We start from the raw sequence: 16,143 nt of genomic DNA on the forward strand, positions 1-16,143 counted from the left end.
TTCACAATTCCTGACATGTAATCATAGAAAACATTCCCTGTCTTAGGGCAGTTGGGATCACTACTTTATTTTAACAATGTGAAATGTCAGAATAATAGCAGAGAATTATTTATTTCAGCTTTTATTTCTTTCATCACATTCCCAGTGGGTCAGAAGTTTACATACACTTTGTTAGTATTTGGAATCATTGCCTTTAAATTGTGTAACTTGCGTCAAATGTTTGGGTAGCTTTCCACAAGCTTCTCACAATAAGTTGCTGGAATTTTGGCCCATTCCTCCAGACAGAACTGCTGTAACTGAGTCAGGTTTGTAAGGCATCCTTGCTCACACATGCTTTTTCAGTTTGAGGTCAGGGCTTTGTGATGGTCACTCCAATACCTTGACCTTGTTGTCCTTAAGCCATTTTGCCACAACTTTGGAGGTAACTCACAAGAGGATATCTGATAAAACCGCATATGAACCCACACAACCCGACTGTTGCTAGTGGTGATAAGATTTTAAAGTATTGTCACAATCATTTATTTTTTTATCACATTTCCGACCATTTTAGTCACAGTCTGGAGCCCTGAACAAATAAGATATTTAGACGTGCTTTCAGAAAACATATCTGGAATATAAGTGTATTTTGTATACTTCTGCATTCCACTGGCAGAAGTATAAACAGTATCTTGTTTTAAGGATTTTTAGATATTTTGAAACAATAACAGGACCAAAACACTTTTTGCAGGGATTTGTTTTTCTGAATCTAACTTAAAAAAGATTTTTCCTTGTAATTCAGTGAAGGTCATTTACAGGTATTTTTAAAAGATGATTTTGTCCTCTTTATCGTTAGTAAGCACATTTAATAAAATATTTTAATTCGAGACAGAAGCAACATTTTTGGTGAAGTTCTAATAAATAGTTGCTGCAATAATCGCCCAAATAGTTGAATAATCGTTCTAATAATTGTTAGATTAGTCAATTATCAAAACAATTGTTAGATGCAGCCCTATTACTGATATTCTCAGCCCGAACATTTTGCCTATGAGTAAATGATGACAGAATAAAATTGTTTGGGTGAACTGTCCTTTTTTTGTTACAGCAGCAGCCTATTTAATTCTAAGGGTGGAAAATGGTAATTTGATAATTTTTGTTGCCTGGTCCTTTAGACTTTCTCCTCAGACATGTCAGTTTCCCTCCTCCTTGTGAATAATTGGATTTGTCAAGCAGGCAACTTGTAGCAGGAGGAGGCACCTCTTCCAGTCACTTTGTGAAGGATTTATATCAGGGCTGTACAGGTGCTGCTCCTTAGTGCAATCTCTTCTCCAAATTGGCAGTTACCCAGGCAGAGCATTGCACTGGTGCCCAGAATAAACCACGATACAGACACAGGCCACCTGTTGAGGAAAGATGCTGTGCTTGGTCAGGCCATATTGAACAGGGAGAAAGGCAAGATGTTGCAGACAGTTCCTTCTCAAGACTTGTGTTATGCTAACAATTGGAAACATTTTCTACCTTTACGCAGTCAAGGGTGAATTAAATAAGAACGAATTGCACTTAGTAAAAGTGCTGTTTATTTGCCTGCACTGATTTGGTGCCCCATTAACTAAAAGAACTAAGCAGCTCAGGCAATAGCACAAACGGGCCCACAAAATCTGCGCTGAATGCAATTTGCACAAAAAATTTGAATCTTGCGGGCCGGTTCTGAACAGCAGAGGACGCAACAGACCACCGTGATCTGGCACACTATGTCTGGACTGTACAGCATTACTGTGATCCTGACATCCAGACACCAGACATCTTTTTAACATGTTGAAAATATGCTTAACTACACCGCCCATATAGATGTATGGCAGATTATAAAACTCTTCTCCATCATTTAATCATTATTGATAGAATTACTGCTGCCGCTATGGATAGACATTTTAAACGACATCTAATTTAAATATAATTCTGTTTACCACCTGCTTTCCTCAGGCGGTAATAGCGCAATGTTAATTGCACCAGGTAACAAACTTTTGTGACCTCATTGTAGCAATATATTTACACATTACTGTGCTTTCATCCGCAAATAGCATCTTTGTTTTCGGATGCTAGCGATAGCATTATGTTCTCTGTAGTTCATCAGTCTTATGTTAATACACATTCTTATTTAATGTGTGTATAAAAAATAACTACACACTGTTACAGTGTATAGAATTCTTTAAAAATATTTATTTAACAAAATAAGTTCGATATTTTACTATGTATACTACTGCATACTGCATGTATACTATTATGGTCTCTGTAGTTCATCAGTTTTATTTGAAGTTGTCGCATATGCTGTTGGTGATTCTCGAGCAACTACATAAATGTAAACGTAAACATTTACCCCAAAATTTTAAACATCACCAACATTTCCGACCGTATACGTTCAGATACAAAAATATACCCTGCCATGTTATCAAACAAGAAGCCTATGTTTCCAGTGCAGCTGTGTAGATGTAATTTTTCAGCAAATGAGTCATTTGGCGCTGGTGTGTGAATGGTACTAGCAAAATGGAAAAAAGACAAAGTCATTGCATGTGTGAATAGCACAAATTACTTAATTAAATTACTAAAGACACAGTGCTATTTAAGTGCTGATTGTGCCCGTTTAAACTAGATTGCAGGGGTTAGTGAATAAGATGCAAGGTTTTGCGCTGAAATGCCACACGGAAAAGTGGCGCAACTATTTAGTGAACTCGCCCCTCAATGTTTAGGATTGACAACCATATTTTACTAACATGTGTGACTAATTGTTCTGTTGATACAACAGCCTCTAGAAGCGGATTGAATGCGGTCTGTACAAACACAACCTAAGTTGGCCCCCTTTTCTCCCATTAGCCATGAATAACTTGTTCTATTTAGCACTTTAAAAGAGGACTGGCATCTGTATTCTGCTGCTGTGTGAACATAGCCTTGGAGATATGACATAACTCACAGTTTAACACCAAAACAAAACTTTATAATTCAATGCTATGTATTCAACATGCCTGCTGACTGAGTCATTCCAATAAAATACCTGTGTTCTATGTCTTTCCACTTTGTTCACTTTTTACACTGTTAAGGAGAAATGTTCCCCGCTGAAGAATGTTAAAAATCGAGCAGAGTATGCAGTGCTTATCTGTTCAAGGTCAGGAGAGTGTTTCAAAGAGATGAACACTGCAAACTCAGCATGAGGGATGCATTTTAAAATGTGCTGTCTCCACGGCCTCTTCAGCTCGTTAACCACATTTAATGACATTTAGCAGGTCCAGGCCAGTGAGTCTATCCAATGTGGATCACATAATGAATGAGTCGGTGTGCCAAATTTTTTGCAGTGTCTTTTTCATTTTCTCTTGAACAAATACATTTCTACAGTTACTACTAAACCTAAAATTTTCCAGTGTTCCAGTCTCAGCATGTGGTTTGTGTCGTGGTGTTAGTGAGGCTTTAAAGTTGTTGAATCGTGTATATTTTCTCATTGAGAGACTCAAGGTGACTGTAATAGTGAAGGTCAATCAGTAAGGAATGTTGATTTAAGTTTTTACAAAGCCTTAGTCAACCTGAAATCAAAATGTACCTTATTTACTTTTGTTAATACACATTCCTAGTCTTATTGTGCTTTTATACATCAGTGCACATTATTAAAAAAAAAATCTCTGTAATATTTCTTTAAAATGAAACCGTTTGCTTTCCCTCTGAAAGGACTTTCCTTCACCAAGCCATCTGATTTTTTTAGCCGCTCCTTCCCTTTCAACCTCCAGTCATATAGAGACCACTTTTCAGAATTCAATCAATTCACAATGGGACATTTTCCAGTTGAATGTCCTGTTAGGCTCGAAAATACATGACATTATGGAATTTAAATAACTTTTTTCTAAAGTTAGAAAATAAGAAGAATATGGTTGTTTTATTCCCAAGGATGTTACTTGATTCACTGAGTAACATCTTTTAATATGTGTATAAAAAATAATTACACACTGTTAGTGTATAGAATTCTTTTTAAATGTATATTTAACAAAATAAGTTCGATATTTTACTATGTATACTACTGCATTAGTTGGAAAAGTTTGTGGACCTATAGATTAATACAAATATTTTCAGACTCTGGCATCCAAAACCAGAGGATTATTTTCAGTCTCTTTAAATTCCTTGACTTCTGCTAACAGACATGAGCTAATTTGTTAAACTTGATTCAGTCTTTGAAAAATCTGCTCCAGTCCTAAAAACATGATGGGTGACTGGCAGCCAGTGATTGCATGCAAACATGGGTACACCATCCAACTCTTTCTTCCTGCTTGGCACCACTCTCAGTCCCACAGCTCTGTCTTTTTCTTGACTCAACAGTTGAATTGTACAGCAGCGAGTTTCTTAGTCCCTGTTTACACTTGGTATTAAGATGTAGTTTTGGCAATCCAATCACACGTAGAACACAACTGTTTACAACTTGTAAAATATGTTCTCAGATTTCCTTTTTCAGGGGAGGGTCTCTGACTTAATGACAACATACATAATTTGTCAATCACTTGATGTCGGTGTGGTACTGAATGATAATAATGTGCAAAAACGTAAAAGAAAAAAAAGGTGCACTGTTTCCAATTACACTTGGATTTAATCTAAGAACAAACATGACATTTAGAGCAGAATTCTCTGTAATTTACTTGTATAAACTGAACTTAATGTGTGCGTGCTCCTCACACTGTAGAAGTAATATGGAGTATTTTGCATGTGTATGCACTTTCCGATTGGACTGTTATTTCCTTTCAACACCGCACATAAACAACACATTTTTAAAATCATGTTTTAGCGCAGCAGTAGATTGACAGGTGAGAACGCATTCAAACGACATGCTCAATATGGTCACATGCTTTTTCAACCAACTCCGAATGTGGTTTAAGTGGGAAAATTTCGAAAAGCTTTGGACCCCGTTCAGACCCCTGTCTTTAGTGGCATCCCATTTCAAATGGATCACCCAAAACATATCTTAAAACCTGGTGTTAAAGGGTTCCTTTTTTGGTCCAAAATTGAGGGTTAATCCCTAAAGAGAACACTTTTGAAAAAGTATTGGGACATCACTTACTTTGGCAAACAGGCAATCAAAATCGACTAATGGAGCTATGTCATTTTTTAAATCTCTCTCTCATCTCATGTTGATTGTGGGCCTGTATATGGGTCTTGTGTTTTCTGTTGTAGCTCGGGGGAGATCTGGGAGGAGGTGTTGGTGGCAGTCCTGCAGTAAGTGAGCTCCTCTCTCTTTCTCTATCTCCGCTCGTATCCATCTGTCTGCACTCAGCATGCTGTGCACTAAAGTTCATAAACGTCTGCATAGAGTGGCCACCTAGCAATGTGTTGGTCTGTTCTCTCCTTTTTTCTTTTCTGTTGCATGAACAAAACCTGTATTAGAACACTCCATCCTGCTTTGAGGTGAAACAACTGATATTTAGTTTGATATTTAGTTTGTCCATGCAAATCAAATTTGAAATGCTGATGAACTTCTGATGTGTTTGCACATAAATGCATTGTTATACCTTTGTTATTAGTCCCTAATATAAGAAAACGTCCTATTGCTAACATTCAGACGTTGTTGAATCTGATTTTTTTTTTTCATTCTCTTCTCCATTGGTGTTGCTCACATGACGAGAGCCTGTTGTTTTAACCTTTCAAGGGATCCAAAATTCTTGGTATAGTAGAGTGAACCCCTTTGACACAATTCGTCTAATGATCTATGTGTGTGACACAGGTGGGCCAGAACTTCATCCCATCCTCAGTGCCCAACACGTTTGCACCATCTCCTACACCTGCTGCTCTCAGCAGTGGACTTAATGACCTGTTTGAATTGTCTTCAGGAATGTCCATTGCTACAGGAGGTTATGTGGCACAAAAATCTGTGAGTACTGCTCAAAACATTGTTTCTGAAATCTTTAAATTAATAGTTCACCCAAAAATGAAAATTTGCTCATCATTTACCATTTTTCCATCCTGGATGTGTATGACTTTCTTCTGCAGAACACAAACAGATTTTTAGAAGAATATCTCTGCTACAATACCTTTTCAAGATCCAAAAATCACATAAAGGCTGCATAAATTTTATCCATATTACTTTCTAAGTGATATGATTGGTGTGAGTGAGAAACAGATCAATATTTAAGTCCTTTTTTACTATTAATCACATTCTGAAAGTGAAAGTGGAGATTTTTAGGAAAAAGGATTGAAATATTGATCCGTTTCTCACCCAACGCGATTGGATCACTTCAGAAGATGTACAGTGCCTTGCAAAAGTATTCAGACCCCTGACCAATTCTCTCATATTACCAAATTACAAATGGTACACTGAAATTTCTTTCTGATTGATATTTTATTTTAAAACACTGAAACTCAAAATCAATTATTGTAAGGTGGAATTGTTTTTTGTTGGGAAATATCTTTATGTAAAATAAAAAACTGAAATATCTTGCTTGCATAAGTATTCAACCCCCACACTTTAATATTTGGTTGAGCCACCTTTTGCTGCAATAACTGTTTTAAGTCTTTTGGGGTACATATGTACCAGCTTTGCACACAGTGACGAAGTGATTTTGGCCCATTCTTCTCTGCAGATTTGCTCCAGGTTGTTCAGGTTGGTTGGGTGGGTGATGCTTGTGGACTGCAATTTTCAAATAGTGTCACAGATGGTCAATAGAATTGAGATCAGAACTTTGACTGAGCACCTGTAGGACATTTATCTTTTTGTTCTTGAGCACTGCAATGTTGCTTTGGCCTTGTGCTTGGGAACATTGTCTTGCTGAAAGGTGATTTTCCTCTCAAGCTTCAGTTTTTAGTGGACCGAAGCAGGTTCTCTTGCAGTATTTCCCTATATTTTGCTCCATCCATTCTTCCATCAATTCTAACAAGATACCCAATCCCTGCTGATGAGAAGCATCCCCACAGCATGATACTGCAACCACCATATTTCACTGTAGGGATGGCGTGTCTTGAGGCATAGGAAGTGTTAGGTTTGTGCCACACATAGTGCTTTGAGTTTTGGCCAAAAAGCTCTATCTTGGTCCCATCTGACAACAAAACCTTCTCCCACATCGCAGCTTGGTCACTCACATGCTTTCTGGCAAACTCCAGATGTGCTTTCAGATTCTTTTTGAGTAACAGCTTCTTTCAAGCCACCCTTCCATACAGGCCAGCAGTAAGCAGTGCTCTTGGTATGGTTAACTGGTGCACCATTACGCCACTCACAGCCACTGAACTCTGTAGCTCCTTCAAAATGATTGTTGGCCTCTCTGTTGCTTCTGTCACAAGTCTCCTTTTTGTTAGAGCGCTGAGTTGAGACCTTTTCTTGACAGTGCCTGGGTGGTGTGGTGTAACTTCCGCTTCCTAATTATTGTTCCAACTGTGCCCACTGGGATATCCAAACATTTGGATATTATTTTGTACCCTTTCCCTAATCTATACATTTTATTACTTTTAGCTCTAACTTCTGTGGAATGCTCTTTGGTCTTCATTTTCCTTCAGATTCACAGCCTGACCAATGATCCTTCAACAATGGGTTTTTTATCCAGAAAATGTGATTGCAATTTTAATGATTCACAGGTGGATGCCAATGGTAAAGTAATTGTGTCCTCGTTAGGGCAATTTCTTTCATCGGTGTAACCTTGCAGCTTTGGGGTTGAATACTTATGCAAGCAAGATATTTAAAACCAAAATTTATATATATTTCCCAACATAAAACCAATGTTACCTAACAATAACTGATTTTGAGTTCCAGTGTTTTAAAATAAAATATCAAACAGAATTAAATTTAATTGCTCCATTTGTAATTCAGTAATATGAGATAATTGTTCAGGGGTCTGAATACTTTTGCAAGACACTGTATATTAAACCATTGGATTATTTTATGGTACCTTAATGTGGAGTTTAAATGGTCACCATTCACTTGCATTGTATGGACCTACAGAGCTGAGATATTCTTCGAAAATCTTAATTTGCATTCAGCAGAAGAAAGAAAGTCATACACTTCTGGGATGGCATAAAAGTGAGTAAATGATGAGAGAATTGCCATTTTTGGGTGAATTATCTCTTTCATAACCTCGTAAACAATCAAACAACAGAGCCTCGCAAGATTAACAATTTACAATTTGCTTTTGTACTCAAAATATCTGAGAAGTGCATTTAGCTGATTAGTGTTTGTTTACAGTCTACACTGATTCTGATGCAGGTAGAAAGGAAAACTCACATTAAGGCTCATGTAAGGCTAAGTATGTAACTTAATTTATTATGTAAATTGAGAGAACCGCATAGAAAATGTACTGCTTTACAATCCACTACAAAAGAACTCCTTCATACAGAAACATTAGCTCTGTTCCCAAACCTAGTAAGGTGTCTCTCCAGACAGCATTTTGAGGTACTTCTATTGGCTCTTTTCCACTGCACGTTACGGTTCGACTCTACTCGCTTTAATTTTCTGAGCTTGCTTTTCCATTGCTGTTTAGTGCCGCCTCAACGTGGGTGGGATTATAGACTGATCGTCATAGTTGCGCTTCCTCTACTGCAGTGACATCATCTTAAACGTGACACAAAACAATAAACAATAACACGAGCAATAGCTTTTAGCTTCAAGCTAATTGTGCTGCATAAAGCAGTTGTTGCATGATGATTTTACACAAGTGTAATGGTTAAATTGGCCTGGTGGTTTTAGAAGCAAACTTTCCGGTAGCTGGTCAACTAAATAAAGTGAGAGTTAACCTACCATCCTCCATCGAGAGTCCAGGGCACTCTCCCGCCCATTGCTCGCCGGTCTAGATAGCGTCCATTTGGTCAAACCAATTACACTTTTCCTTGATGGTTCTGTGGTCACTTTTGATAAAATGTTCTTCTTTTTAAAATTAAAAAAATTTTTTTATAACTTTTCCCAGCACTGTTGATAGGTCTGGTGGTAGCCGTGTGTGGCCAACAGCTGAGACACTTCCTGAAGACTTTTTCGTTTCGTTCGTCACTAACAAGAGGAATGTCTGCACCTTGTTTATTGACCACAGCATGGTTTTGCGCACAGCCATTTCTTTTTACAAATCGATTGTCACGTGACGTGTTAAGGGTCAGTGTTTAAACATTGATTTTTGTTTGAACTGTAAGATTAATGACCAATGTCTTTGAAGTCCATCCTGGATTAACTGCAGAAGTTCACATAGATACAATTGTCCTTGTTAATTGGCTGATGAAGGCTTTTGTTTGCAATTGTTAGTCTATGCATTCCATTTCAAGATCGTAGTCCATCAATAGACCGAGGTGATGCAGGCAGAGATCAGGGATGTGAAACGCAGTTCAACCTGGTCGGTAATTTCGGTGAGGTTCGGTGTGGTCCATCTTAAATCCAAGGTTCAGACAATGGCATATAAAGTATCCCATGTCTTATGGTTGGAGTTGTCATCAGTTCATCCTCTGAAGCCCATCATAATAGACTGAAGTCATGTTTGGCTGGCACCGGCTGCATTTAGTCATCATCATTCAGCGACACGTAGCAGTGGAGTCCAACACGAAGCAGGAATGGTGCTGGATCCAGCCGGTTCTGGTGACCTCAGGATAGGAGTCCTGAGGTTGAGACAGGGAAACCAATATAGTAATATAAGCATAGATGCCATTCAATTTATTGCAGAGATATAATTCATGCTCAATGTTTCTGGTTTCTGGTTCCGGCAGACCCAACTAAAGCAGCCTAATTGTGGGTTGGAGGATAAATTAGGTGTATGCCTGTCTAAATAGATGAGTCTTTAAATAGATGATGTCGACACTGGATGCGAGTGACATATTGCATCAAAAGCACATTATAAAGAACAAATGGAGCAGTGGAATGGTTAGAGACATCCATCTAACACTTGTAAACGTTGAAAAACAGTGTAGACGCATGCAAACCGTGTTTGGTGTGAATGGTCCCTTTGAATGTTTTGGAACAGAGCAATCAGAATTCACTGGAGCCCTTCTCCCTAACAGCCACTTAATTAATATTGAAGGGCCTTTTCAACAACTACTAGATGGGATGTTCAGCCCATTCTCATTCTCAATCCATCACATTATCTCCATTAATGCACACAGGTAGAAAAGCTCCCAGGAGAATGTGCAGGCATTATCATTAATAAGAGCTCCATTAGAGCTTTAGAGACTAGGTCAGTAGAGTAGGACAGAGCACAATTAGTCCTTATCAAGATGCTTTATAATTGACCTTGTGGAAGTTTCCAATACCCCAGATAATTGTTTATTCTGGGTGTCTCGTCTTGCATATGTGTGCTAATCCTTCAATTTAATTTGTTTTTCATCTTGGATGCCAGATTAGTCTTGTAAGCAATAGTGCTTGGGTGAGTGAGTGTAGGAGAATATCACACCCCCCATTTAAAGTGTCCTTCAGTTTAGAATGACTCTATTTCACCTCATAGATGGCTTGTAGCCTTAATAAGTAGACTGACTGTAAAATGAGGGAGAGAATGAATACTCATTGCTTTGTTTTTTGAAGGTTTGGTTGCCAGCAGTTAAGGCCAAAGGGCTGGAGATATCTGGAACCTTCTCTCGGCGTCAAGGCCACATGTACATGGACATGACCTTCACCAACAAAGCCCTGCAGCACATGACTGACTTTGCCATTCAGTTTAATAAGAACAGGTCTGTACTAGTGTTTCTAAAGATTACAAGAGTGCTAAGAATTATTCTGGCACATGAACTAGGATCCAAAATTAAGTTTTTGCCACATCTACAAATTTCTGGAAATGTGAGAATTTACCAGCCATTAATATATTTATTACCATCTGTTAAGCTCTTTTGCATAATTTATAACAACTTGTCAGTCTAATTGTGAGATCCAATGTTTTGTGATTTAGTTACTTATATCACAATCACGTATGGCAGGAATATGTCACCAAATTAAGTTCTGTAATAATGACAATGAAAGAGAAAGCACTTTATAATTCCTAGCTAAACTTCTGAAGTTACATTTTGCATGGAGGTTTAAAATAGAAGCAGAACAATCACAGTTCTTTTCTTAAGTGACCACTAGTATCTCTTTGATATGATTAGCTTGAATCGCTTTTGTCAGATTAAGAAAACCGTGAGCCTCAGACTCTTATTCTTTGACTGCTATTGAAACAAAAAAACAAGTACAAGAAAAATAAATGTCAACGAAAGAAATATTTTGTGATTTCGGCATCTTCTAACAGCTATTTATTTGAATAAACAATTTACCATCATTCGTTTATCATGGTAATTTTTTTCCCTCTAGAGCTCCAAGTGGCAACACTTGGGGAATACCCCTCACTCCACACGACCAAATCACAACAATTAAAATATGAGGAAAAAAATTGCAATGGAGATAGAAACTAGCTTACTAGTATATGATGCTGCAAGTGACACAATGACCCATGCAGTTTGTCACTAATTAATACAAGGGAAAAACGGCTAAATAATTCCTTTCAATATAATAATTCCATATATAATATTTACATTAAAATAATGCAAGACATATTTAAGGCTTGTAAATTGTATATCTACCATTGTCAGGTGTGACAACAAGTTAATACGGACATTGTGTGAGAGGCTACTAATTTATGTTGAATTTTTATATATGTGCCTTTTTCTTTACTCTTACTCTAGTTTTGGAATGATTCCCACCACACCTCTCCCCATTCACACTCCTCTAATGCCCAGCCAGTGCATCGACATTTCTCTCCCTCTCAACACCATCGGGCCTGTGATGAAAATGGACCCACTCAACAACCTACAGGTATATTTCTGCTCTTTTAAATGTGCTTTCCTATTCCCAAAACATCCACAAACACTCTTGAAGTCTGCTCTCTCTATTAATCATCCCACAGGAAATGACACGTTTGAAATGTGCTGTTAATGTATAAATGACATTATGAAACCGCAAGCGTGTTTGTCTGTCTGATTATTTCAGTCAGTTGTCCCATATGCTTCATTAGTCACTGAGATCATTAGTGTGGCTGCAGCTGCAAAACATTACATTTTATATCTTTAAACTCTACAGATAATGAGTACTTGCCAGCGGCGTCTAGCCTACTAATAACGCTAATCAATCAGATACAAATGTGATTATTAATCATCATCATTACATGAGGTGCCAGATTCTGGCATACAGTAGATGATATTGATTGTGCCCTACAAAGTCAAAATGCAGTAAAACAGTGAAACTAGGGAGAAAGGCTGCACCAATGTATCGGCTGCCGATATTTATATGGCAATTATTTTTAATTAAAAAAAAATATATAATAATTATCCCCTTTTTCCCCAATTTCAAATACCCAATTCACACTACTTAGTAGGTCCTCGTGGTGGCACGGTTACTCCCCTCAATCCAGGTGACGGAGGACAAGTCTCAGTTGCCTCCGCTTCTGAGGCAGTCAGTCCGTGCATCTTATAACTTGGCTTGTTGTGCATGACACCACAGAGACTCCGCACGTGGAGGCTCATGCAAATCTTTGTGATCCACACACAATTTTCCACATACCCCATTGAGAGCGAGAACCCCTAATCGCGACCTCGAGGAAGTTACCCCATGTGACTCTACCCTCCCTAGCAACCGGGCCAATTCGGTGGTTGATATTTTGTGGAATTGCCCAACATACGCATTGGTATGAATTTATAATGTTTTATTATATACAGTACATAGATGCAAAATGGAGTTGTGTTGTGACAGATGGGTTTGGCTCAACTACGCTCAGATTCAGAGAAAACGGAGTGTGAAAATCGCAGTAACTACAAAATCCAAACTGAAACCAAGTACATTTAAAGCCATTTTTTCTCAGTTTCAGTGTTAGCGTAGTTACTTTGTTTTTCCTTTGTAGGGCAGCGTAGTACTACAATAAAAGGATTTCAACATAAGTAATTGTGTTCATGTTGTGGATGGTGTGTCTAATCGTGTCTGTTCTAGCCTAGGCTAGTGGCTAGGCTAGTGGCATAGTGGCTAAAGCACAGGGCTGTTAATCAGAAGGTCGGTGGCCACCACCATTGTGCCCTTGAGCAAGGCACTTAACTCGCTTTGGATAAAAGCAAATGTAAATGATCCTACTCCATCAGACTACAGTGTGTCAATTCTCACTCCGTTTATCTCTGCATTGGTGTCCAGCAGTGTTCCTACCTGTTGCATCACACCATAATTGACACATCATATTTCTTCCACCATTTCCCCACATCTCTATTTCCCACCCTGTGACATCATGCTGATTTGCTTTTTTTTTCTGTGCCCCCTATTTTAGGATGCCCTTGTTCTTTCTATCACTCTCTTGTCCTGTCCTCTTTATTGTTGGCTTGTGTGGGGCAGCAGGCATTTGGCTATTCAGTAATAAACAGATCTGCCTGTGGAGCTTTTATGACTGCAGTGTGAATGGGTTCAGCTTTCTCATATGCTAAAGAGTCAACAGGGTGAACAGCAACTGAATGCTTCATAGAGAGGCAGGAAAACTGTGACCTGTCCATGTGCCCCATTATTATGAGGCAGCCTTAAAGGGATAGTTCACTCAAAAATATGAATTCATGAATCATTTACCCTCATGCATCCTAGATGTGTATGACTTTCTTCTGCAGAACACAAATTTTTTTTTTTTTCAACTCTGTAGTTCCGTACAATTCAAGAGGATGTGATCAGCACAATCAAAATAAACCTCTTTAGAAGCAGTCATAATTTTTGTTACTCTGTTTGTGCTGCAAGTGGTACAGAAATTACACACAGCAGCTGTAAAATACCCATCAGCACACAGTTCTAAATCCTTCATAATCAATATTACAGTGGAACAGTTATCCAGTACAACTTTAATACTTAACTGAAGGACCTTTCATGACCTGAGCTGACTGTTTTGTTATGAACTCTATTTGTAGCTGCACATGGCGGATTATGATGATGTTCCAATTAATTCCTTCGTAAAAGCTTTTCTTAACTAACATAGAGCAGCTTATTAAATGGTGCACCTGCTGGGATGAACAGAGGTGAAGATGTTGAATTCTAAACAGTAGACATATGATTAGCCCCAGAGACTACCTTCTCTTATAAAACTCTTTTGAGCTTATGCCTTTTAGCACTTTTTTATCTTGATCAAAGCAGTGCTTTTTTATTTCTTTTATATTTACAATAAAATGCTTGACTCAGCTTCCCTTTGAATCTGGAAGAAATAAAAGTAGCCTTACAAGGGAAATGTATTCTTTAGCTATTTTAATAAACCTTTAAAACCAAAACTTAACATGTAAGAGACCAGATTTATAGCTTGTTGCTTCATCTTAGTTTCTTTGATTATGATAACATTAAGTTCTTTGTTGTGATCACAAGTGGTCAGCTGAGACATGCATGCAAATGCATCGCTGGTATTAGTTCATGACTACATTGATTGCTTAGTAAATGACTATCACTGCATGCTGAAAATGCACAGAAAGGTAAAAAAATACAATTAAAAAATAGCATAGAAAATATGGCACTTTAACTCTCTAAATCTCTTGAATTTTGATCTTGCCACAAACATTTCAAGCAAATGTTCTATTATTTTAACTGGATACCTGTATTAAATTTACTCTAGATGTGCGTGCTACATAATTGACATTTGTTCATTTTGCTTCCATCCAAAATGTATTATTGTTACTTCTAATGTCCATTTCTGTGCAGAAAGCACCTATTCCATTTTGCATATATTAAAGAGACCGTATCAAGAGACCCTCATACATAGGAATACTGAAGTGTGTTTAAAAGTCTAACCACTCAACTCTTCTTATTGCAGGTGGCCGTGAAAAACAGTATTGATGTGTTCTACTATAGCACTCTGATTCCTCTCAACATCTTCTTTGTGGAAGATGGCAAAATGGGTACGAGCACTATACACGCACACATGCTGGCCGCTAAATACAGCATTCTGTTTCACAGTGTGAGGTGTTGGTTACGCTTGAGCTTGAACTTTATAAATAAGTGTAGTGATTGGTAGGTGCTGTAATTGAATTCACTTCAATCAGAATGACAACCTTTACCTCACTATATTTTGGTTGTTCCTCTTTGCCTCAGAGCGTCAAGTGTTTTTGGCCACATGGAAGGACATTCCAAATGAGAATGAACTGCAATACCAGATCAAAGAATGCCACTTAAATGCAGGTGAGATTATCTAGTCCTAATTAACATGTGTGACTTATAGGTATGCCGTGATTATACGGTTTTACTTTTAACTGCTATTTAAAATGCCACTGTAAGAAAGTGAACTACATGTTGCGCATGCACAATAATCTTACAGTTATGCACCTTTGAAGCACTCCGGTTACGTTGAAGCATATCACTGAGCTTGGGATGCACATAAGCGGTGTCGTTCCCTAGATTGAAGCATCTCTTATTATATACCTCCTATTTATATTTTGTGTATTTATCAGTATTCCTAATGTATGGCTGCCCTAAGCATCCACATATCCCCCAGAATTACATCCACTAAGAAGTTATATTGTGATATATGCATTTTTTGCATCAGTGCTGATGCATAATAAGAAAATGATCAAATTATTGTATAAATGGTTAACCTAGAATTAATTTTTCTCTGATGGTAATCTAACTATCAGAAACTCACACTGTGCCATCCCTAGTGACTCATGACTTAAAAGTTAAAGTCTTCAAATTTCTTAAGTTCAGTTTTCCAAATTTAAACCCAAGAAGTCTTAAATATCATAAATGTATATAAAAAAGTCTTATTTATCATCGTATATTTGAGGATGGAAAGACAGGAATCCCAATATGGCCTAATGTAATATTTAAACTACATAGGGCTATGATTTAATTAATTATATTTTTTGCATGTGCTGCATGATTCAAAGCTGCGCTTTTGGGCATTCTCCTAGCACGCGGGGGGCTCATGATTAGAACAACAACAACTAATCGATAAAATCAATTCATATCTATAATGGAAATCATCGACAACTAATTTCATTATTGATAAGTTGGATATGTGCTGCGAGCACAGAGAAGATCCGTCAGTGACATTTTACTGTTATTTTCGGTTTTATAATGTATACATGAATTCAGAATAAGGCACGTATTTCCATGTATTTTGCAAAACTGCTTATTTTTACCACATGCATCCACGTCCACGTCAGTCAAACCGATCGCAATGGATAATCATACTGTGCTTTCCGTTTCAATGTAATAAATTGCGCAGC

At 37.7% G+C, this 16,143-nt stretch overlaps 1 protein-coding gene across 2 annotated transcripts in view; it reads left to right on the plus strand.

The window, feature by feature from the left end:
• ap2b1 (adaptor related protein complex 2 subunit beta 1) overlaps positions 1-16,143 on the plus strand; it is a 47,860-nt gene that overhangs the window by 18,522 nt on the left and 13,195 nt on the right. The window contains exons 15-20 of one of the 2 annotated variants that reach the window (XM_052101900.1): positions 5,176-5,217; positions 5,723-5,869; positions 10,475-10,620; positions 11,605-11,734; positions 14,733-14,817; positions 15,011-15,097. In XM_052101900.1, the coding sequence (XP_051957860.1) occupies positions 5,176-5,217; positions 5,723-5,869; positions 10,475-10,620; positions 11,605-11,734; positions 14,733-14,817; positions 15,011-15,097 (637 nt within the window). The remainder of the gene's footprint in view (positions 1-5,175; positions 5,218-5,722; positions 5,870-10,474; positions 10,621-11,604; positions 11,735-14,732; positions 14,818-15,010; positions 15,098-16,143) is intronic. The other variant, XM_052101909.1, reaches the window with a different exon arrangement.

This window comes from Xyrauchen texanus, chromosome 3, assembly GCF_025860055.1.
Source record: "Xyrauchen texanus isolate HMW12.3.18 chromosome 3, RBS_HiC_50CHRs, whole genome shotgun sequence".
NCBI lineage: Eukaryota > Metazoa > Chordata > Actinopteri > Cypriniformes > Catostomidae > Xyrauchen > Xyrauchen texanus.